The sequence below is a fragment of the Micrasema longulum genome, unplaced genomic scaffold (genome assembly GCF_059751315.1).
Source record: "Micrasema longulum isolate JH-2025_06_02 unplaced genomic scaffold, ASM5975131v1 h1tg001293l, whole genome shotgun sequence".
NCBI lineage: Eukaryota > Metazoa > Arthropoda > Insecta > Trichoptera > Brachycentridae > Micrasema > Micrasema longulum.
The window spans coordinates 104,784-130,237 of record NW_028278480.1 but is presented as its reverse complement, the minus strand read 5'-3'; the positions used below and the strand labels follow the sequence as shown (position 1 = coordinate 130,237).

General features: G+C 30.1%; 1 protein-coding gene across 1 annotated transcript in view; it reads right to left on the bottom strand.

The window, feature by feature from the left end:
* The window catches only part of nAChRalpha4 (nicotinic acetylcholine receptor alpha4), a gene marked incomplete at its 3' end in the record, with an annotated part of 298,565 nt that overhangs the window by 177,306 nt on the left and 95,805 nt on the right, over positions 1-25,454 (bottom strand). The window contains exon 3 of the mRNA XM_088234837.1: positions 7,044-7,159. Within this exon, the coding sequence (XP_088090963.1) occupies positions 7,044-7,159 (116 nt within the window). The remainder of the gene's footprint in view (positions 1-7,043; positions 7,160-25,454) is intronic.

The following is a 25,454-nucleotide window of genomic DNA, read 5'->3' as shown; positions in this document are numbered from 1 at the left end:
GTTTATTCCATGGTACTGCATACTTTCAGCATGATTAGAAGGGTTAATGTTTAACCGGTAGTCGACCTGCTCAAAAAAATTTGCTGGACCCTTTCTAGTCTATTAATACTGACATTGTAGTAAGGTGACCAAATAGGAGTACAGTATTCTACCTGGGGACGAACAAATGTTTTGTAGAGTTTTTCATATGTCTCCGCATGTTTAAAAGGTTTTGATACTCGCATAATAAGTCCAACCATTTCATATGCTGAACCATAGCATGTACATTAATCATAATTGAGTGAAAAACCAATGGTTAAGTGCAAGGCTAAGTGTTTAATAGGTAATGGGGAATTTCAGTATTAATTTTAGAATTTTAGAAAAAATATAACAAAGTAAGTATATATTGACATACATGTATGTATTGTGAGATGATTAATGAAGCTTTATAGTTTTATAACTTTAGATAATTGTAGAAATAAATTAAATCCCCATTACCTATTAAACACTTAGCCTTGCCCTTAACTATTGGTTTTTCCCTCAATTATGATTAATGTACATTACATTTTCACACTTTATTACATGTTTTTTGCACCACAACAGGTCAGGAGGCCTAATTACAGTGGTGAATTACATCACAGAGCACCCGGGCTTGAGAAAAATCACATTTTTAATTTTTGTGTTCTCCCCGGGAATCGAACCCGGAACCTTCCGTGCGTGAGTCAAGCGTCTTGACCACTACACCACGTCGTACATGATATAGTTCATAAGATTATTTTTATTTTCCACTTAAGTACCTTGAATTATAGAACTATATAAAGACATTCGATACTTTAATCTTCACATTTGTTTGAAAATGCCCTAACAAGGCGAAACAATTGTCACGAAATTTTTGTTTTTGTATTTTTCATATTTGTAAAAATAAAATAAAGTGAAGTAGACTCAAATCAGTTTTTGATTTCTAATGTTATAAGTTTAAATATGGAATTCTACAAAATAAACACCAAATCAATCAATTTTATTTGTTCTTACTACATTTTGTAGAACAAATGTCAAAAATAATTGGGTCGACATACTGGCATTTAATATTTATCAACTTATTAACTGACGTTGTTATTTCTAGTTTTATTCAATTTCCATGTAAAGATATTAAATTAATTCGTTTGATTCCTTGGATGCTTCGAATCAATATTTAAAACAAACTCATATGATATATTTTAGAGCAGGTATTACAACGAAAGAAAATCTTTTCACCAGTCAACTTTCCACTGCATCCTTTGTAAAGACAGATGAAAGAGCCGTCAGAACTTAGATAAATACTTTTTCAAAGAAAGACAAAACGGAATTGAAACAGAGTGCAACGAACTCAATTCATTTCTATGGAGATATTATTTCTCGCCCCATAAAGACTAAGGACGAGCGTAATATCCCTAATGGACGGTTCTAAAAAATCTTGTATTGAAGGGTCTCTAATAGGAAATGTCCTTAGGCACATATTGATCTACAACGATCAGCTTTATTGAGATGGATGAAGAAGAATCACGATAAATTGCAAAGTTTTTCTTAGATTACGTTTCGTTCAAATAATCCGCAAGAGATTCGTAATTTTTTTATGACGACGTCAACGAATCAATGAGGAAGTTCATTGGTTTCAATTTATTTTTTTATTTGTTAATAGACCAAACAAAGCAAATTTAAAAAATATTTTTATTATAAATATCGTATTATCATCGCTATGATCTTTTAAGTTTTGTATTCTTGAAAATGATCCACCCGTGACGTCACTAGTCGTCGTCGGTGAGTTGTCCTGACTGGTGATTTGGCTTCCCGAAAAGTGAAAATCTATCCAACGTTATAGTTGTTTGGTTGAATAGGAAGAACTTGTGACTTAGTTCATTTTTATAAATATCATTTTTATATTTTTTTTTGTACATTTTTGAGAAACCTCGCCCTTCAATTAAATATTATAGTATTTACCGCGTGTAAAAAAACATTTCTGATTTACAATTTCCCGTTGGACTAAATTTCTTCATAAACGTATCAAGTAAAATTGAGATATATTATTATTTTTTACAACACCAAAAAATGACCTGTTTCAGCATACAATCAAAAAAAAAACATTGTTTAAATTTAAATTTTATATTTTTTTATTTGACCAACGTGCGCTTTTACCTAAAAAAGCATCTTCAGGATTAGTAAATTGTTTACAACATTTTTAACTTATATTCTGTTTGTCGTATAAGTTTTCGGGAGATTTGGGAGAACACAAAATATTAAATGTCTAAACGTATATTTATAAAAAATCTTATGACACGAGATTGCCTTGTGAAAAATAGACTTATATAACTGAATTATAAATATTTTTTTCCTAGCTAAAATACAAAAATATATCAGTATCATAGTAGACAAAATGTAAAATAATATATAAATTTTAGCTGCATTGTATAAAGGATTGAACTATACCTATATGAAGCGGCCCCGACGCCGACGCTAAAGTGGTCCTCAAAAGAATAAAGCTATTGAAACAGACGAAGTATCGAAGTGAGGGGTGACTTGTGAAATAATGAAACCATAAGTAAGAGGGCGTGATAAGAATAGAACCTACTTACTCTTCTGTCAAATGATATAAATTGTTTCTTTTATTATATTCTTTCCACACAAAGATAGTGCGAAGTATTCGATTCAAAGACATTCATTTATTCAAAGCCTTGGTTATACAATCGACCCTAATAAAACAATGATTATTTTATACGTGGATGCGATACCAAGTATAATAACCCTTTATTTGGATATTGCTATAAGAGCTGGGTAACTAAGGCAGTGAATCAATTAGAAAATTACTTTCCCTTGTAGGTTTTTGTCATAAAAATAAAAATAAAAATAAATTTGGCTTTATTCAATAAAATTTTAAACCAAAAGTCAAAAATGGGATAGTATCATTCTAAGGTCAAAAAATATTGTTTTTAATACTGTTTAACGCAAAAAAACATATGTGAAAGGTATGAAAGTGTGGAAGTGAAGAGTTTTTGTATTTTACGAAGCTTGAATAACTCAAAATTATAATTGACCCTACGGGATTTTAGACACATTTTTTTTTTAAATGCGCTAAATAGGTTTTACAATCTGTATTTTACCGTTATATGTAAAAAGATAGCTTTTCAACATTAATCACGAAATAAGTTAAATTAAGGTAATATCCTGCAGAATATTACGAACAATTCGATAGTAAGCAGTAATAAAAAAATAATTTAGGATAAAGAACGAAATTAGGTTTTTAAGTTTTTCATGGAATATCACAGTCTCTACAGTTTTATAAGCAAGCTGAGGGCGAAATTTTATATAATTTTGAAACACGCTTCATTAAACATAATTTAATCATCATATAAATTATATAAATGTAAAAAATAAAAAAAACACCAAACTCACAAATAAATACATATTTGTACTAATTAGGCCTTATCCATTCATCAATCCATGCGCATCCCACCTTTATTATCCATTTTTTAATGGCGATTTAATAGTGACTGTATTTACTAATTGTCTTTTGATGAAGAAGTAGACCAATCTTCTTTGACCAAAAGTTGTGTTAATTTTTTATTGCTTTTGGAGCATCAGGGGGGAATGTCTAGTATCTATAGTAATTGTGGATGGTGTCATGGGAGGTATTGAATAATTTTTGTATGCATAGATTAGTAAAACTTTTGCATAAATTTGTTTTACATTCATAACACTAAGTTTTCGTATATATATAGCTCGTTTTGACACCAGTTATGATGGCAGTATTGTTCTCACTTTGTGATGATCTCTGCCTGCAATTTTATAATCTATTTTCTTCTCCTTGAGCTTTGCCTATGAATACGGGCATAAATGTAAATCATACACGTTACTTGAAAACGTCAAGATATGGAGAAAACTATACAAGTTTTGAATAAAATATAGCAGAGTTTATAAAAAAAAATATGATTCATATTGCAGTGCATTCACACGTATAGATTACGCATATATACTGTTGCCGAAGCGCGCCCGGACCGGAAGGGTACCAGGGCCTCGATTATGATGAGAAGATAAAGACGTCATACCTTCACCTTGATGGCATAGTTGAAGATAAATTCACTCTAGCGATTAAAAGATATACTACCAATCCCCCCCTTCAAGTTCGGGTTGTGGTCCCGTGGCACGGATCAAAGGTCCGTGGTTCGAATCCCACTCTACCCCAACTTGGTTCCCATTTTCTAATAGTGAGTTATTTACAACTCGTTGAAAATGGCCTTCAAAATAAAATATTTGCGTTAATTATAAGAACCCAAATATTCGTTTTTATTGAAAAATATTTTTTTTTTTTTTTGAAAAAGTTTCGGGTACATTGATATAAAACAAGGGAAAGCATACGCCACGGTACGCATATCTACGGTCTAAAATGACATACCTTCAATATTACGTTTTAGTTATAGATAAAATTCTCCTGACCGACTACAAAGATATACTATCGATACCCCCATCATAATGTTTTGATGTAAGTACATTGGTTTATACCAACGGGTCTAGAACCCCTCGATACGTTTATCTACGCATTAAAAGTTACAAAAATTTTGTTCCACTGAGCATTTTTTTCTTTAATTACGATTTATTTCAATTTTTAATCGTTTTGAGGCTGGCACTCTTTTTTTTAAAGCCTATTAAAAATATGAGAGAAAAATAAGTAAATTTTGAAGTCGATTTGTATTCCAACATAACTGTCAGATTATGAGAAACGAGCGGCTAGATGCAAAAATAATCTCGTTAGGTTCGGTCCCATTGTTAGAAAGTTACCACTGTAAAAAATACATTTAGTTACTATATTTCTTCCATCTGTTTTTTTATCTTTCTGAGAACGTTCGAGAGCCGGCTTTGTAATTGCTACGTACTACCTCAGTAGATAAATGCAGACTATCGCTAAGCTTACCATTTTGCCAATGGTTGAAAGTCATATAAAAATTATGTTCAAGGGAGCATTTTTGGCTTGAATTGGGATTTATTGGAGTTTACAATCGCTTTGAAGTGGGCACTTTCAATCAAAAAAGCCTATTCAAAATATAAATGAGAACTATTTTAAATGTTAGTGACGTAAGGAACGCGGACTAATTTTTAGCGGCCATTCGTTGGCTTATTTCGATCATATGATGTCGACATAACGAGGTAAGATACAGATAGTACAGAAGTTAAGTATACCGTCTCGATATATACATATGAAGATAGCGTTTATAATCGAGGCACAGGCGGACACTTAACAAACGAAAAACCGCCGGTCCGACTACTTCTCTAGTTCCGGGCCCCGGGCTGTAAATCTGCGACCGGACGGCGCCAAGCTAGCGAAAACGGTACCCTGCGGCCGTTGGTAAGACAAATACAGAAGGTTTACTCTATACTTTCGGTGTTAAAACCCTGAAAGAGAGGGACTCCCGTTTTCAGGGAGAAGTCACAGCCGGGTGTTGTCACGCAAACGCTGCTGTTCCTTTTGAAGGTCGATCGATCGCTTCAACGGAGAGGTTTTGCAGGGTAGAAAATTTTCACTTAGTACCTTCTCAATACAAGGTTATAGAGCTTGGCTTACACAGTGGTCTGCAAGCAGGAAGAACGTTCAGCCAGTGGCCTTATTCTGTATCTAATTAGTTTCGTAAATTCAGTCGTATCGTATAAGAGGAAACGAGAGCAAAATATAATTTTGATTGAGTTAGAGTGAGATGGGTATCCCAAATTGAACTCACTTGACCTGATCAGAAAGTGCAAGTCGCAGGACGATACCTTTTATTGTACAAAAAGTTACCGTTCCTGTAAATTTACAGTGGCCGGAAAAAGGGCGCGCCGAACTCCCTCCGCTGGGACGTACCTTAACCCCCACGGAGCTAGGGGTCCTTATCCGTACATCAACGTAAAACCTTTTCATCACTATCACTACACGTATAATCTCACCAGTCTGGGGAAATTTGGGTTCAAAGTATATGATGAAAGATTTTTTTTAAAAATAATTTTTATTTTATTTAAATATACATTTTTTTTTTACATAAATATTTTTTTTTGTATCAAATTAATTTATAAAAAAATTAAGATCTTTATTGTTTTTATTATATAGATACATTTTTAGAAAAATTCTGTTTGTATTTGTTATTTTTACAAATATAATTCCTCTATACGTGTGATGTCACCGAACTCTTCCTAAACGGCTTAACCGATTTACGTGCGGCTTTTAGAAAAATATAGATCTTTGCGCTGTGCGTGTTTGTAGATATTCAAATTTTCAATCCAATATGTAAAAAAGAAGTAGGAGCATAAATATTTTATTCATCGATCTACCAGGGTTGCATTCGAGGAGAATGCATTTACAAAAAAATGGAAAGATGTTGTTTTTTGCGTATTAAAAAGTTTGTTTTTGAATGTTTACAAACAGCATTTGCTTTTTGTGGATCTCAATCAGATTATTTACTTAAATTTCTTATAATTTCCAAACATTAATATCTTTTTACTGGATTTTGGTAATACTGAAATAATAAAAAAATTCAATACATTTTTTTAAAGTCGATTTCCCACATAAGTACACCCCTCTGTTGGTGAGACGACCGGAGTTTGACGTTTGCAAAAAGAATGCCATATTTGAAAAAATATATGATTTATGTTTCGGAATTCAACCGAAATAAACAAGTACCTAGACACCTACTTAAATTCAATAATTGAATATCAACAATTTTTAGTTTTTGAATTTAATCACAAACAAGAACCTAGATACCTGCTTATCTATGAAAAGTCTTTTCCCCATGTAATAACAGGCAAGCCAACGTTCGGACAGGACAACGTCTGTCGGATCAATATCAATATTTTTGTATTTTTGGCAGGTAAATTAGTAAAAAAAATACAGTTAGACCTAGTTAGGCAGTTAAAGCAATTTTATATAAGAATTATCGTTTTGTGTATATTTAATATGATAAATAAAAAGATTATCAAGCATTTAAAGCGATGCTTAAAAATTGAAAGTAAAATGGCGTAGTTAACATTACGTGCGGTCTGTTGAGTTCTGAAAGGGTTTCACGTACCTTACTGCCGGAACTTCTAATATATCCCACTCCACAGACATGTAGAACTCCGAAAGGTCCACTCCCACCGCTACCACATTGCTACCGATCTTCTCGTCCATATGCCGGAGGTCTACCTAGATGTAGAAATCGAAAACGAATATATTACATCGGTTTGATAAATGAAAATAATATAAAATGAACCGAGGAACTACAAAACATTAAATCACTGGTACAGTTCAAAGAAGGTTCCAGGTCTTGGATTAGCATGGAAAGAGCAGATAGACACATTCTTAAAAAAAAAAATGCATACTGCAAATAAATCTTATTTTTGTAATTTCAGCCTATGTTAATTTGGTTTTTCTTTTCTTTTCTTTTCTTTTCTTTTCTTTTCTTTTCTTTTCTTTTCTTTTCTTTTCTTTTCTTTTCTTTTCTTTTCTTTTCTTTTCTTTTTTTTTCTTTTCTTTTCTTTTCTTTTCTTTTCTTTTCTTTTCTTTTCTTTTCTTTTCTTTTCTTTTCTTTTCTTTTCTTTTCTTTTCTTTTCTTTTCTTTTTTTTTATTTCATTTTCTTTTCTTCTCTTTTCTTTTCTTTTCTTTTTATTTTCTTTTCTTTTCATGGTCATGTCATACCATGTATATGTGCTATAAACTTTTTAATAAATAAAAAAGGAATGGCCTACGCTCAGACGCTGTGGCTTGTGGAATAATTAATCTGTTGTTAGGAAGCTCATGATTTTTTTTTAAAACGTTATTTGTATACTCGTTTGTAGAGTTTCAGACGTCAGCGTAAAAAACCTACTAAATTTTCAATTGGTATGAATTTTTTTGGAAAATTACATAAAACGTAAAACACGATATCATTTCAACAGGAATTGAACCTGAAACCACCGTGTAGAAAAACCGCAAAGACCATCAGATTATTAAAAAAAAAACAAAAAAAAATACATGTCTTTGAAATCTGCCGTCCATAAAAGGAAATATTTTAAATAGTACGATTGCGTTTAATAACGAAACATTTTTTTATTGTTGAAAAAAATATCGTAAAGGGAAAATTGTCAAAAAATATTCTTTAATTTTTTGTGATGTTAGGGTATTATTAAAAAAACATATTATTTTAAGAAAATACACCTCATTACAGAACATGCATTGATTATCAATAATGCTGTCAGTTTTTTATTTATGCTTACAATAGTTTACAAAAAACAATAAACTCGTACCATTTTTTTTATTTTCGAAATATAACAGTGTTCAAGAATACTTTATTGCAAAATTTGGAACAAAAAAAATAACGTAGCTATTTTGAAAGCATAATTAAGAAATTGGCACATTTGGTGACATGTAATAATTTAAAATTTGCTAATAAAGATTTACATATAAATTTTACATAGGATAAAAGCTCGTACTAAAATGCACATGCTTTTATTATAACTCTACTTATTTTATCATAAAACTATTTACTTAAAGTAAAATAAAATTACTACTGATAATTTGAGAACTACACATATCACCTGAACACAAACGTACATATTATTGAGTTCCTTCCTTTTTTAAATAATATGTAGAACAATGTGTGAATCTGATGTCCTTGCAAAAAATAATTTTACTTATATTGAAAGTATAACTTGAAGTTTAAAATTGACTGAAATTGTTTTTTTTTTGGCAATACGAATTTCAGCTGTAGTTTCACTTTCACAATTGTATGCACATTTAATAAAATTTCGTTAAGATTTAAACAAATTATGAGCTTCAGATTTTTGAAATTTTGATCAATTTGAAATTGATCTCAAAACATGCATTTTTACACTCTAAACTCTGTATTCTAATATAATTATTCCAAATCTTTCATCATGACATCTTGGCAGATAAAATTTTGGAGCTTGGTACGAAATACACATTTAAATCCGTAATGCTATTTAAATTATAAAGAACACAAACAATTTCAATATGCACATTTCTAACACTGACCAAAACATTTTTATAATAAATGCACACCAACACATCTAAATAGCAGTAACATCAAGATGTGTAAACATAAAATATATTACAAATATCTGAAAAACGTACAAAAACATATTTAATAAACATCATACATAATCTGGAAACACAAAAAATGATTTAAAAATATGTTTATTATTGTTTTCTTTTAACTGCACCGTAGAGATCATCATTACTATAAAAATGAATCAAAAACACCTCAATTACCTAATTATTCTATATTTTAGATTAAAATTTAAAAAAATAATGAACAACGACTTCGAAGATGGAATCCTGTTTTAGGTAATTTTTTTGCTGGAATGTTTTTCTTAGCTTCAAATAATCAAAGAAAAGATAAATTACTTTTACAATAAACGTACTGAAGAGGAAGTGTACAATATCATATTCATTATTTAAAATCAATATTGGAAAACGAAATTTGATTTAAATGGTTTAAATCTTGGTTGCTCTTAGACAGGCGTTTATTAATAAACGAAAAAAATGTAATTTATTAAATTTATGTTTTAAATTATGTAAGTTTATAATGTATAGGTATAATAAAAAGAGAAAAATTTGCTTGTCCCTCAGTTTATGAATAAAATAAAAAGGAAATTTTAGAAAGATTTATTGTACGCATAATTCATATTATAATTTGAAATTAAAATTTTTTCAAGGTTTAAATAGTGTGTTGTTTAATATAGTCCTGAAAACGTTTGTTTAAACAATCTAGTTGATCACAAACCCTTTATTTAATGATTTATATCTGTACCTTAGAGGATAAAACACGGGAGTCCACTCTTTGCTGTTTTGAAGTTAAAAATGCAGGAATTATCTTAATAAGCCATTTTATACTTGAATAAGACACGGACGTCCACTTTCGTCGTAAAAGTGATTTTTAAAGTTGAAATAAAAATCTAAAGTGCACTTTGTTTCAATACAAAAAAACGTAAGTAGTTCCAGATACGCTATTTTAATATTTACTTTTATTATCAAAATAATCATTATTTTGCACAGAAGTTCTTCAAAGATTAAAATTATTTTATTTGGTTCAAAAGTTTTTTCGTTTTGGAAATTGCAATCACAAAATCTCGTTTCCTGAACATTTCGTGTGGTTTATCTTTTAAGGTACAGATATAACAAATCATATATAACGGGAGATTAATACATTTTAAAATTGCTACCTCGATTAATTAACTAAGATAATATTGCATTAGTACACATGTTAGACTAGTATTGAATCCCGGGTTTCATTCCTAACAAGGCCATATTGTAGTAAAGTACATATGCATGTAATTTTGTTTACATTAGATTATTTTGACCTTTTGAAATAATTCAGCGCTACAAAAGTAGTGCAGTATCAAATTGCATAAAATTAAAAGGCTACATAATTTTCTTTTCTATTTACAGGTGTTCTAAAAAATTAAGTAATTTCGTTATTTAAAAAAATATGTGTGTTTAGAATTTTTTGTTATACTTTTTGTTCGAAAATATTCAGCATTTACTTTAAATTACATTGTGCGAAATTCGGCGTTCTTCCAATACAAAATACCGTATTTAATCTACATTTTGATGGGGAAGAAATGTTGCGATATTATCTCTACACGTTATTTACAAAATAAGCGAATCTTGTAACGAGGGATTTTTTCATTGAATAAAGGCCGAAATATGTATAAATTACATTTGTTCACGTAAAAGTTTGCATTTCTACAAAGTATTCAGTTATGTACGCATAAATAATAAACAAAAAACAAAATAATACGCTGCATGATGTAAATAATATGTAAATGACCTATTCATGATGCATTAATAATTTGTTGGACTGCCTACAATTAAATTAATGGTGAGTAAAAAAGAACATACGAAACGTTAAGAAAATGAAAAGTGATTATTCAAATGACTAAAACTTTACAGGTAATCGAACTGTTTTTATATCGCGTAATTTTAGAGTATTTTACCAAAACAAATACAAAATTTAAATTTGAGATAGATGATAGAAATGCAAATATCGTAATTCCTAATAATGAATGAATTATTACTATGAAACCAGAATTTCAATTTCATAACCTACGGACATTATTAAAATTACTAACAAAGTTGAATTTAAGAAGGCCACAATAGAGCACCCGTTTAATCAGAAAGTAAATGGGTAAAGCTTTTAAACATTCATTTCTCATTTTGCCGTTGATATATTGTGGAATGTATATATTATAATGTATTGTAAAGTAGCTTCTTCTACTCCAGGGGCATGTCCGTTATCGGGCGTCTGCTATCATGTTGGATATCATTATTTTATTCACGGTTGCCCGGAAAAATTCCACTGAAGACTTTGCATACCACTGCCACAAGTTCTTCAGCCAGCAAGTTCTTCTCCTCCCAGACCCCTTTTTGTTTGCAATGTTGTAGGAACTTATATTGCTCTGAGTGTCTCATGATGTGGTCGAGTACTATAATACGAGTACTATATATCATTATTTTGTAATATTTTAATTATTAATTAAAATAATTGTAATTATAACTGCAGTATCTGCAATACTACTCCGCAATATTTATTCCGCAATACTCATCATATTTTTCTCAATAAATTGTTCATAATACGAAAGAAAAATAAATAGTTTTTTTTTTAACGTAAATGTTTATTAAAAAATTTGTTATGTTTGAACTAATTTATTTTATGAGTAAATGAGATTGAAATTCATATTATGCAACGGAATGCTTGAACCATGCGCAGTATCATTTTCATTTATCAGTAAGTTGGTATCATATAAAAAATATAATTGTGAATCAATACATGTTGTTATAAAATATTGATCTTATAATAACGGTACGTTGATAAATGATCCAACAAATAACACATTGGCATTTTGGTGTTGTTTATTTAAAAAATAATATTCACAAACTCTTCAATTAAACTATAATTTTCATTAAAAAAATAAACGTATTTAGTGATTTAATCAAGACATTTTTTGTCTATTTAAGTTTTTGATGTAATCATTGATCAATCACTTATTTTTTTGCTTGAGTTCATGTGACGAAATTTGATATCCAGCGAATATTATATGTGTCGCCCCCAGTAAACATCTTAACAGCCCTGTTCCATAATGAAGGTTTCTTAGGACGAGAAGTTCTAGCAGAAGAAAGTGAACAGAGGAAGATACTGACGGGGATGATTTATTATCATTTGCAGAAATGCTCGCCAGCTAAGGGATGATGGGGTGTTTTTACTGCATGCCTTTATCTCGTGAAAGGTTCCCAGTCATGTTTTTTTGCTCATTTTTAGTCATTTGGTTCATTTCAAATATATACGGAACGTCACCGTCTTGAAATCATTTATAAGCTTTTGACTGTTTATAGTGAAGCTCTTAAACAGTAAAATGCGAGTGTATTTTCTTATAAAATGAACATCGGTGTTTCGTTATTTTCGTTAAGTTTATTTTATCCACGGTTGATTAAGTTGGTTTATTTCATCTCAATAACTATTACAAACTTTTGAAAAACATTACACTTTAATTCAAAATTGATTATGCATACATTCTTTCAAATTGGTTTAAAATATTTCAAGTCCTTCCAATTCTTCAGGTAACTCATTGTAAAATTTTAAACTCATCACTCTATTATTCTCCTCATTGGTAATCTTTATTTTTTCATCTTTATTTTGTCGGTTAAATTTAATTATATATTTTGTTGAATTTAAATCTTCAATTATTTTACACATAAAAGTTATTATAATATTTTTATTTGTTATTTTACAGTAGGAAAACTATTTGCCTAATGCGTTTTTTCTACATTTTCCAACTTTAAATTGTCTTTTACAATGCAAGCCTGTATTGAAATACATAAATTAACAAATAATACCTCGATAACATCCAATTTTATTTAATGAGTACTAAATTCAAGCCATTAAATATTTCATCAAATGGTCATTAAATGAATACCAAACTCAAATATTGTAATAAAACCAATTGGTCCAAGAAGAAAGTTTAAATTGGAAAATTGTTTTCAGGCGTTGCCTAGTATGTTAAATAATTCAGTCAGATAAATCTCTTCACAAAAATAAAGGTTTCAGCTCTTTAACTTAACTAAAATCAACAGATGGAAGAATTGAAATAATATGGATGTTTAAACATAGGCAAAATGGTGAATGTTACACAGTGTGTAAAGTGGCCACTTAAACCAGCAAATGACAGGTCATAAGCCTTGTAAATGCCTAGACTTCCTTATTCCCTTATTTAAGGTATTCTCCAACCCTGTTGTAATTTGTTAATTGAATACTTTTAAGGTTTTCAGTACATGCAGGCTTTCTGTCTCTAGATCAAGAGAAATTTACAATGAAATTACATGTAACAAATTAAACACTTTGTTTTAAGACAGCTTGTTTTGAATCATTACTAGTTTTGAAAAGCATAGAGCTTTCCATATACAGATGAAGTTATAAACTAAACATAAATATTGGCGGATGGCTAAAGTTTCGGTTTCGGGCAGTTTCTGTCAATAAAACGCGTTTCAGCCGCGGTTTTGGTTTGGGCAAAAAAATGGCCGAAACTTCAGCTCATCCAAAACCTACGGTCGGAATAGGTCGGATCACATTCGCCTGTACTTGGGTTCGTATATTCAAAAGTAAAAAAATAGCACAATATGAGATATTGGATTGTTGTCCATTCAAAGTTATTGTATTGACACTGTCTAACACAAAAAATAAAAAGTATAGTGATTTTGTATTTGTCAACTATATTTAGGAGTTTTTTCATAAGTACATTTTTGTTATTCCTAATAGTCAATAAATTAAAATTTCTATAACATACATTTAAGAAATGTTACAAATAAGTTATGTATGCAACATAACGACGAACCGAAAAGCAAAGCGTTAAAAACAAAATAAAATAGTCATTGAATTTATGCCTTTAATGTCATTGTTTATTTTATTAAATTAATATTTAATGCTCATTTAATGGACTCATAAGATCTAAATAAAAACGCTTAATTTTTGGTATTTTTAAGTGAATTTTAACTTATTTAATCAAGTTTGGCCGAAATTTAGTTTCGGTATCGACTAAAAACCTTGTTTCGGCCGGTCACTATTAAATACACAGATTTTTTTTTTTTTAATTTAAAAGTTACAAATGATAAATAAGAATTTATTGTTTACCGCAAACTGATATTGTAATCCTGATATTGTAATTTAATAGGGTTGTGGTATTGTGGCTAGTGTTGCGGACTCACGGATCAGAGGTCCGAGGTTCGAACCCCACTCTACCCCAACTTGATTTCCATTTCCTAATAGTGAGTTATTTACAGCTCGTCGAAAATTATCACCAAAATTTAAATATTTGGGTGAATAAAATGAACGCTAATATTTATTTTATTTAAAAATAAACAAAAATCCCATCGGATTATTCATATTCCATCGCACTGACTTCTAAAAATAGCTCGTAGTGTTATAAGTTATAATCATAAATTAGACATACTATAATAACAATCTTATAGACAGATTGTCATCAGTTAGACCTTGATAAAGAAGCTTATGTAGCTTTGAAACCGGCAGGTAGACAAAAAAAAAGAGTAGGGAAAAACGAAATTGTATTATATTTATTGAATTATTTTGGTATTTTCACAGTTAAGTTTTAAATTTAAACTGTGAACTGTTTATTTATTTACCAAAAACAAATGTTTGCCCTAATTTCATTCCGTTTAAGGTTAAGATTTTTATATTGATACAATAGGTACAATAATGATAATAACAAAAACGGGTAGAAACGCTCCAATGCTTTTAAAATAATAATTTTTGAAAATTATTGACTCAAAATCACGTAGATCAAATAAATAGTATTCAATTTATTTTAGTGAATCTAAAATTCTAGCTAAATAAAATATTAACAGTGTATTGAAAATTTAAACAAATAATGTTTTCCAATAAATTGAAAACAAGTATTCGTTCCAACTAATTTTAACGTTCAAATAATTAGACACGTTGTTCCGAGGTTCTTCTTACTTCGAATGTTTCCAAGATTTCGTATGTAGACGTTTTATTTTAATGTACTATGTTTTAAATAGCTACAAAATGCCGTTTGGCTTAAAAGAAATAGATGATTCGCTTCCTAAATTTTAACTAACAATACACTTTAACCTCTTGCGTCCCTGGTACACATGTGTGGACTTCAGGTAATTTGTTTTTCAACTCTGTAAATGATTTTTACACTGAAGATACTTTTAAAAAACTCTAATATTAACAATGTTTTAATTTTTGTTTATTTAAGTGATAAAGAATTTGAGTACATAAACATATAAAATATTATTATTTATTATACTGGCTTTCATAATGTATCTTTTAAATATTTGTAACGTTAGTAATTATAAATAAATAACAAATATTAGTATTGTAATTTTTATTTAATAATTTTGTAAATAATAAAAAAAAAATAGTTTTGGTTCATTTGACTCCCTTTAGGATTTTAAAATAATTATAAAAATAAAGTTTTTGTGGTGACCATGTTGGTCTTGGGCTTCAAGAGGTCAAGATAATATCTGTGCCTCAGAGACAGACAGATGCAAATTTAAACGTCAAATGTTCAACAAAAGCCAAAAGAATCTACTATCTCTAAGTGATTTCTAATAATTTATGGCATTGATTTGTATTTTAAGTATCTTAAAACATTGGTTCTTTCATTGTAAGACTTACATTTTTTTCAAAATCAAAAATGAATATGATCAAAAACTGGATACGAAATTCGAAATGTCATTTCATCAAATTATGGATTTGCATCCGTCTGCCTCTGAGGCACAGATATAATATTTACTTTCGTCAGGAAAACATGAAATTTTCACAATTTCTTTTTCAGTGAAAACATCGTTTGCAACTGATCGTAGGCTATTTGTTTTAAAAAAAGTATTGTATGTAATCAAAAATTAATATATTTTTAACGTAGATTTTAATTTTTCAAAAAATAGTTAACAGAACCACGAAAGATATGAAAAATTGTTATTTAACCCCTGTTTTATTATCAAAAAAGATGATCGGCTAGTTTCACACTTAAGTCAAAATTTAATACTCAATGTTTTCTACATTTATTTTTTTTACGGATGTGTTTATTAAATTTTAGGTAATGTTTATATATATGCTTTAAATTATTATTTAGATAAATACAGCATTTTATTATATACATGTATTACGGCATTGTCCGTTATCAAGTGTTATGTTTACTGTTCAGGTTATTTGTATGAATGTATTTTGATTAGAAGTGATTATAAGATTACAAAATCAATAAATTAATTAGTTGTATTGTATAAACTGTATGTGAAAATTAACATTCCAAATTATAAAAATAAAGCATGACAAATAAATCTAAAAAAATAAAAATTATTGCAATAAAAATATTTATAAAAAAAAACGTTTAAGCAAGCAGGCCACAACACCAAAAATAATTTACTCAAAACATGCAAACATAAGTATAAAAGCACAATTACCAGGCAACAAGCATTGCTAAAGGATGGCTATTTTAAATAAAAAAATCATACCACGTGATAGTTAAAACTTACATAGATTATTGCATTTTCTTTAAATTTCTTTAATATTCATCATTGTCGTGCACAGAAAATAAAATATAAAAAAAATAAAACAAATGGTGTGGACATTACACAGAAAATTAAAGATGTGAATACTTTATATTAAAAGTAAAATAAAAAAAAAAGATTTTTTTTCATAAGCAAGTGCATTTGATTTAACAATAAAATATTTGCTGAAAAAGTAAATAATACTGTTATAATTATTTAAACATGTGCTGGGAAAAATACTGTGAAAATATACATCAAAACTTGTAAATGTTGTATTATTTTGATGTGGACTAATTTTCACTTACATCAGAGTGGTGATTTATGCTTTAAATTTAATTTTAACAATAAATCACAAGCATATACAATTGTTAGAGATTATTTTCTAATTTGCTAAGGATCTAGACAAACATCGATCATGTGACACCAATTACTATACAAGCTATCAAGACTGTATTTATTGTGTTTGTAAAGAATATAAATATATAATAAATATTTGTATTAAATGTCCAAATGGAAAAGGTATAAAATTTGTTCAACTCTTTTAGAGTTGTTTAATTTGATAATGTATCATTGCGTTGTCAAATATAAGTGACATATTTTTCAGTTTGTTTGTTTAAATGTATCGTGAGAATGCATGGTTTGATGAAGCCTTGTTGTCTAAAACATTTTCATAAAATAAAAACCAATTGGTGGATGTAACAAAAAATATGTCTTTACTACACTTTTGTTCTTTAAGAAATAATTAATTGACTTGGCACGATTTAAATACAGATGGTTTTTGAGTAGAAAAATGACTTATTATGCTTAGTGATAAAAAACAACTCTACAACTCCCAGTTCAAAGAATAAAAGAATGCTATCGTAATTTCTTAGAACTTTAACATCTTTTAAAGGAATCACGTTTAGTGTATTGTTATTAAAACGATGGGATAAAAAATATTCGCATAAATTTGTGTACCATGTTTTTTGTAACAAATGGTGAAGCTATCGTGTCAATATGTTTTCTTTTATAAAATCCTTTAAGCTGTCTATTTTCATTTTGTATCCTTTTTTGAAAAACAATGCTGTTTTTATGTGAATAACATAAAATAATAACATGAAAAGCAATCTCGCGTTGTTTGATACATGCTTTTTAGCCTTGTGCAAAAATGATAAATTTCGTATAGTTTTGCAGCCAACATGCGCCGTGAAAAAGGTTTCCTTACTAAATTTAACCGCCACAGTATTGGAAAATGATTATCTTAATTATGAAAAAAGATAATGAGCTTACCCACGAAATAATACGCACCTTTCCGGTAGAGGAAATTAAATTATCAAATTTAAGCTTGAAACGGTTTGAGCAGAGCAGGATTCGTCGAATATTATTTGGTGGTTAGCTCTAGCGGTTTGTAACGCAATTTAAAAACCCAACCGGACGTTTCAAAATTGAAAAAAGAAATCCTATTGAACGTATCGTGCATTGAAAATATAAATAATAAAGTGAAAATTGTGATGTTTCATGAAGTGTATTATGAACTGCGTATATTCAGTTTGTCCGATGTTATGGAACAAATACTTGAACTGGAATGTTGTTAAAATTTGAAGATCCCCGACAAATAACATAGAAGCAAAAACAATGGAATACTGCATAAATTATATCGATGTATCAAATTTATTCGCGGTAAAGTTTTAAAAGCTGTCAAAACAAAATACCATAAAAATTTCAGCATATCGTACATGAATTTGAAAGCGGAAAATACCTACAAAATGCTTCAATATGCAGGTTTATAAAAAATCAAAATTCTATTATGATCAAGTAAAGAATGCACTATTCAAAATGCTAAAATAAAATAACAGTTATTAAGGTGCAATATGATATGACGGCGCCATTTTATACCTTTCCCAGTCCGGAAGCCGCTCTAACTATTAATCAATAACAATCTATAATAATACACAACGGAGACGTTCGCCAACCATAATAAGTAATACACGAGTCTAAGAACAAACACAAGGCATCAACCACGCAGTCACGGGCTCGTTACAAGTCATCAGTACGCAAATTGTAAATGGAACCCTAAAAACAATGTTGACGCAAGATCCGCGATCCATAACTCATTATAATATCTCAAGTATGGAACAATACCGTGGATCAGAAAACATAACACGCCAATTTTCCAAAGGTTCACATCCCGTATTAATTCCTTGTCTGTTCATGCAATAAATAAAAGAAAAGCTTTGAAAGTAAGAAGATATTCGTGGAAAGACTGTATGCGCTTGGAAATATATTCTTGTTTTGTTCTCGAACGATAGTCGTTCAGGTATTGATGTTCGCGTAGGCGCCGAAAAAGGTCAAGCGGATAAATAAATTAACATTACAGAATTTTCATTTTAATTTGACGCCGGGGGATTTATGCCTCGATTTAAAAGCGGCAGTAACAAAATCATGCACTCGAGGGCATAGCATGTAAATGAAAATTGCGTTTCTTGATCAACATTATTTTTAGTCGTGTAACAAAGATAACAATCATGATGCCAATGAACACATCGATCATCAATCAAAAAGTACATTGATTATAGACAAACAGTCACATTAATTGAAAAATGTAATGAGTATTGGAATATCGATTGAGGTTTAAATCGAGCCAGCAAGCGGTTGCATAATGTTGCATTTCCCAAGGCCTGTCACCTTGAAGCCGTCGTATGTCCAACTGCCTAGCTTCAAGACGCAGGTTTGGACATCGTAGGGAAAGAATTCGACGTCTATTGAGCAGGACGACTTATACACCGCAGGCGGCTGCCACACCACCATCCCCGTGTGGTACACGGTCGCCTTGGTCATCAGAGTTACCTCGTAGTTCCCGTCGGCGCTGGAAGGGAAGCAGACATAACAATTTGGGGTGTTTGGGTGCGGTGTGCTTTGGGGTGGGTACTGCGCAAAACTTTGTATCGCCAGCCTATTCCTTATAACACGTATTCAGGTATTCGTACCATTCTTGTGCATAACCTAAAACAATACTCTTGAAAGTCTGATCTTGACAAAGTGCTCGATATTTTGTACGAAAAATAAAAACGTTCTTAAAAATTTCGAATAATTAATTGTTCCCAATTATTTAATTCAGTTTTGGTTATTTAACAGTGAAATATCACATAAAACGAATACCAATAAAAAAAATGAAACTGATTTAGAAAAATTGATTTTATTTTAAAAAACAATTTAGATATCTTCCCGAAATGTTTTCATACAAGCTTTTAAATTATTAAAAATGTGTCGTAACTTGATAATTGTGATGTTAAGAATCGTGATAATCTTCTGTTTAATTTTGAACGGTCACACACAAAGTTCAAAATTTACCTAAATCGTGACGTTTTAAAGGCGTGGCCAATGCAATGAACCGTTTACACGAGAATTCAAAATAGCTCATTTAAAAATATTTTTTATGCCACTAACAAGAAGTAAAAAATATTTTTTTTACTCGAAAATATTTTATGAACCCTTATTAATTAAAAATTCTAAAACAAAATCGTAGTGTTTCACCATTGTTGTTTATTATTAATATCTAAAATATAATTTCGACGAAACTGTAAAAAAACCGTTTTGGTCTATTTCAGAAGGTTGGTTTTATCAAATAATTTGTTAAGATTTGATGTCGTTCAACTTTTAGACCGTAATAAAAAATATTTTTAAAATTAATAAATGTTGGGTATAAAAACCGACATTTTAAAAGTACAAGTCTCAAATTTAGTTCTGAAATTATTTATTGAACACTTTATAAACATATACATTATATAAACATATAAAGGCGGGCATATTGCCTTAAGGCAATTTCTTCTTATCTACCCAATTATCATTGTAATTAATGATAAAAATGATGTTCGAAATAAATTTCAGGTGGCTAAAATAGCATTGTATTCACAAGAATCTGAAAAAAATGGAAACCGTGAAACCAATACGTGATATAAAAATTAGGCCAGCGATAATTTACATGTTTTAATAATTTGTTTGTTTTATGTGTTTTTGTTGAGGTAAGATTTGGATAATAATTGATTCAGTGTAATAGTATCCTGACCATGTATATTATATGAGGGGAAAATAAATAATGAGAAACTAAGAAATATTTTATAGTTCAATATTTCTACCAAGGATTATATTTTTTACTCAATCAATGCCATGGAAATTAGATGCTAGAATTAATCAATACTTAATATAGTGACTTTTGATCGACTTATTTATGCTTTAATTGAAGCACTTCCTACAAAAAAGTTTAAAAATAAGGTTTATTAAAAAATAACTTATCCTATATATACGCTTATTCACATGATTTTTTTATAGTTGCGCTGTAATTATGCGAAACTTAATAATATTTTATGTTCATGTAAATAGCAACAGAGATTAGCAACGCCTTTTACACTTTGCTAAACAACAAATTGCTTGCAAACGAACGCACAGTTTGAAGATAAGCCCAGATTGTAATATTCTCGAGGATAAAATAATATAATTACATATCTTCACCCTAACTTGTAAGTCCACAAACTAAAAACATATATTTTTGCCTTTTCTGTTAAGACTTCAAATAATCTATATGCTTGTAAAACTAGAATATTCGCAAAGTGTTGGATCATTAAAAAAAATATATAGAAAAAACCTTGTAACTGAAATAAAAACTCTCCAGTGAAAAAAATAAGCTTGCGACTTAAGCGTTTTACAAGTTAAGTCAAGGATATGTTTACGTGTAATTAAGTTTCTCAGAAATCCAAGTGTATTTGTATTATAAATGTAACCTAAATAAATCAGACTTCACCGGTGAAACTTTTGGTTTGAATATTAATGAAAAAAAAAAATAAATCACCACTTTTAGCCGAGAAAGTCATCCAAATGTAAATTTCCAACTTAAAGTGTGCAGCGTCATTATTAAGAATCAGGACCCCGAATAAAATTCAGAAAAAAACTAACTAATTAAACTGTGATAACTATCCTGGCCTGAACCTGCATACAGAATACTGCAAGGAGTTCAAGGAGTCATTATGCAAGTATTAAGAGAGAACCAGGCGGGTTTCTTACCTGGTAGGTCATGTGCGGATCATATCCACAATATTATTGTTTCTAAATGTATACAAAAAAGCATTGTTTATCTTTTAAATTTTTACGCACTATGTTTGTACTTAACTGTATATTTTTTGTAAATGCCCCTTGGGCGTATTGTAAAATTAAATAAATAAATAAATAAATAAAATAAATATTCGCTGTATTCTACAGGAGAACAAGAAACTAAATAGTTCCTTGGAAATGTGCTTCGTAGATTACGAACAAGTGTGTGATAGTCCGCATAGACCTACACTCTGGAAAATACTAGAAGCATATGTGATACCTATAAAAGTAATCGAACTTATTAAAGCCCTTCACTCAAGTAGTGCACGCCAAATCAGAATTAACGATCTTGTCAGAGATTGGTTTGAGGTCACCACCGGAGTTAGCAAAGGTTGCGTCCTAGCACTGTTCTTTTTTATAATCCTTCTTCGCTTCTTATGTTTTATTTTAAATAAACATAAAACTATTTCTTCCATGCGCATGTTAATGACAATGATATGGTCTCATATTATGAATCTGGTTAGTATTGTATACTTTAAAAAAAAATGAAAATTTAAAATATTATATTATTTACGCATATTTTCTTTTGTAAATGGGAATCTAGTTGTTGTAGAGTCGGAAGCAAATCTCAAACCACAGATCTGAAATTAACTCGACTAATTGCAATATTGAATTACAATCCAATGTATGTTCATTTATTATTTCTTGGTAGTTTTCATTTAATGGACTTGTATCAAATAGCGAGTTCAAAATAATTCTCTACCGAAAACTCGATTTGGTACTTGCTTAACATTCCCAGACGAAATAGTTTTCATTAATTTAAGAAGTTTCTTGCACCGACAACTTAACTTTACTCGACTATCGGAAACTTTTGCGTTCCTGAAATATATATGGTAGATACGGACGAAAATAACAGATACATATTATAATATAAAATATGATCGAAATACACTGCATGCACTTTACCGATGCAGAGCCATATGCACCACCTGGTGTAAATTGTTGTTTGATAATGATGTCGACAATTGTATTTTTTTAAAAATACCTTTTTTTATGGAGTTTTATTCAATTAAGGCAGCGGCTTTCAACCCTTATGCTACTACGCCTCCCAAAAAAAAAATTTTTTTCCCCGCCTCCTTTTTTTAAATTTAATGAATAGTAATATACTCGTAGACACGACACAACAAAAAAAACTGAAAATTACAACCAACAGAATAAGAACAAGGTTTTGCAACTGAGATGAAGAACATTCAAGAGAAGGTAATATAGAAGTCTAGGCATCTACAGGGCTAATGACCTGTCAATGGCTGGTTTAAGTGGCCACTTTACACACTGTCATAAGCCTTGTAGATGCCTAGACTTCTTTATTACCTTCTTTTAAATGTTCTCTATCTCTGTTGTAATATGTTAATATAAACAGCTCCCCAGGGAGTTGAATCCAGTCCATGTCCACAAAAATTTGGACAAACTCAAAATAATGCTAACAAGGTTTAGCTCTAGCATATCATCATCATCGTTCTCTTTCCGAACCTGATGGTGCATAGGGCACTGCATTGATACACCAATCGCAGCGTATCTTGATCATTTTTGTTACATGAAGGTAAGATGATCGGTCTTACGCTTTAGGTACCAGTCCAGGGACTATGAAATATTTTAGTGTAAAAAACACCCATTTAAATAAATATTTCTCATCAACCATGTCGGGAATCAAACCCCAGACCTCTTGCATGGCAGGCTAACGCGCTGACCATTACACCACGAGGCCGATTTATATATTGGCTTGTATATATGTATCTAGCATATAGGTTAATGTATATTTATTTTGGAGGATGGTAAATTATCTAAAAATGGAATGTGAGGGTTACTGTTGTTTATTGACACAGAGTTCATCAGCTCTTGGGAGCAATGTGGAGAGTTCTACTCGTTTCTGCTTTTCGGTAACTAACCTGGCTCGATATTTGGTTTTCATTGCAACCAGTGCCGAATAGACCGTTTCGCATAAATAAGACGTTACAAAAGGTAGAAGTACCTGCATTTCTTTGCAATACAAAGATTTATACTCTCCGCTAAGATTCATCCAAAATTTTATAGTTCAATTATTAATTGTTTTAGAATTTGCTTTGTGGAAAAAAATTTTGAATTTATTTTAAATGAAACACTTTGTAATTTTAACCACATAAAAGTTTAATATATTATAACGCAAGTAGTTTCAGGTATTCTGAATTACCCATCACAAACAACAACTTAAGGAAAACACTTGATTACTCCAAATTGAAAATAGAACTTTTAGAAAAAAGCGCTGTGTATGAAATGACGTGTGGGGATTGTAACGATAAATATATTGGCCAAACTGCGAGAAATTAAAAAATTAGAATTAACTAACACCATCGTCGACTTGTTAACACTAGTTTTTCTGAATTTGCATACCATATTATGGATACAAATCATTCTTTTCATTCCCATACAATGAAACTTTTACATTTTATCACAAATAAAGGTATTTTTATGAATTACCTAATTATTTTGAAAATATTGAAAACCAAAAAATTGGATTCCGAGAAAACTTTAATTAATAATATTTTGAACGAAAATTCTTCACACCTGCTATCAATATTCCCTATAATTAGAAAAACCCCACCCCCTCCACCTCACATTGTCTTGCCCCTTCCACCCGACCCTATTAGCATCTAATAATAATTAATTATGGATAACTTATATAGCGAAAGGTAATATAATACCTCAAGGGCGCTCTACAAAGTGATTATATAAAGATATAAATTTAATTTTAACTTTTTAATTTCATTTAATTAATTTACTTTTTCATATTACTTTTTCACCACATGCTAAGAATTTATTCAAATGATTAAGAGAACAAGAAGGTTTTAAGTTTCTTCCGAAACATCACTTCGCTCTCACAGTTTCGGACGTCTGTCAGCTAGTTCATCTGGAATGCAGAGCTCCCAACGATATTCTGGAGCAGAGTTGTGCAGTGACTTATATATAAGGCGACCTCCGTGGTGTAGTGGTCAAGACTCTTGACTCACGCACGGAAGGTTCCGGGTTCGATTCCCGATGAGAACACAAAAATTAAAAATGTGATTTTTCTCAAGCCTAGTTGTTCTGTAATGTAATTCACCACTGTAATTGGGCCTCCTGGCCTGTTGGGGTGCAAAAAAAAAAATGAAATAATGAAATAAGCCAACATAGTTTGTATTCCACCCCCTGTGGAAAACGTAGCCAGTGCAATTCCTGAGGTAGTGGAGTGATATGACTGAACTTAGAGATTCCAAAAATAAGTCTCTAAGTACTAATCTGTGTATATACTTTAGTTTAGTTTATATTCACACCCGATGATGGGTAATTTAGAATACCTGAAACTAGTTGTGTTAGGTAAATATTACAAAGTGTTCATTTTAAATAAATTATATTCTATCAATTTCTTTTTTTTTAAATTGGCGCCTCCCCTGGCATAGTTTGCGCCTCACAATGGAGGCGCGCCTCCCGGGTCGGAAACCGCTGAATTAAGGCATCTAACAAGTGATTTTTAAATGAAATACTTTCAACAGTTATTTTTTTTAAACTTTCTTAATAATATTAACCGGCAAAAAAAGAAAATTTAAATTAACATCTTTCTGTTTTTGTTTGACCTTTTTTAAAAGTATTCTTTCGTGTACAGGTAAGATATTTATATCACATTTGATACATTAAACCATCAATTAAAACCACTGAAGATATGAATCTATTACTTACAAAAATTATAACGTTTAAAAATGTTTTTTTTAAATAGTCCTAGCTTTATATTTATTTCGAATAACTCTTTTTTTTAATGTGTACTAGAAAAATATTAAA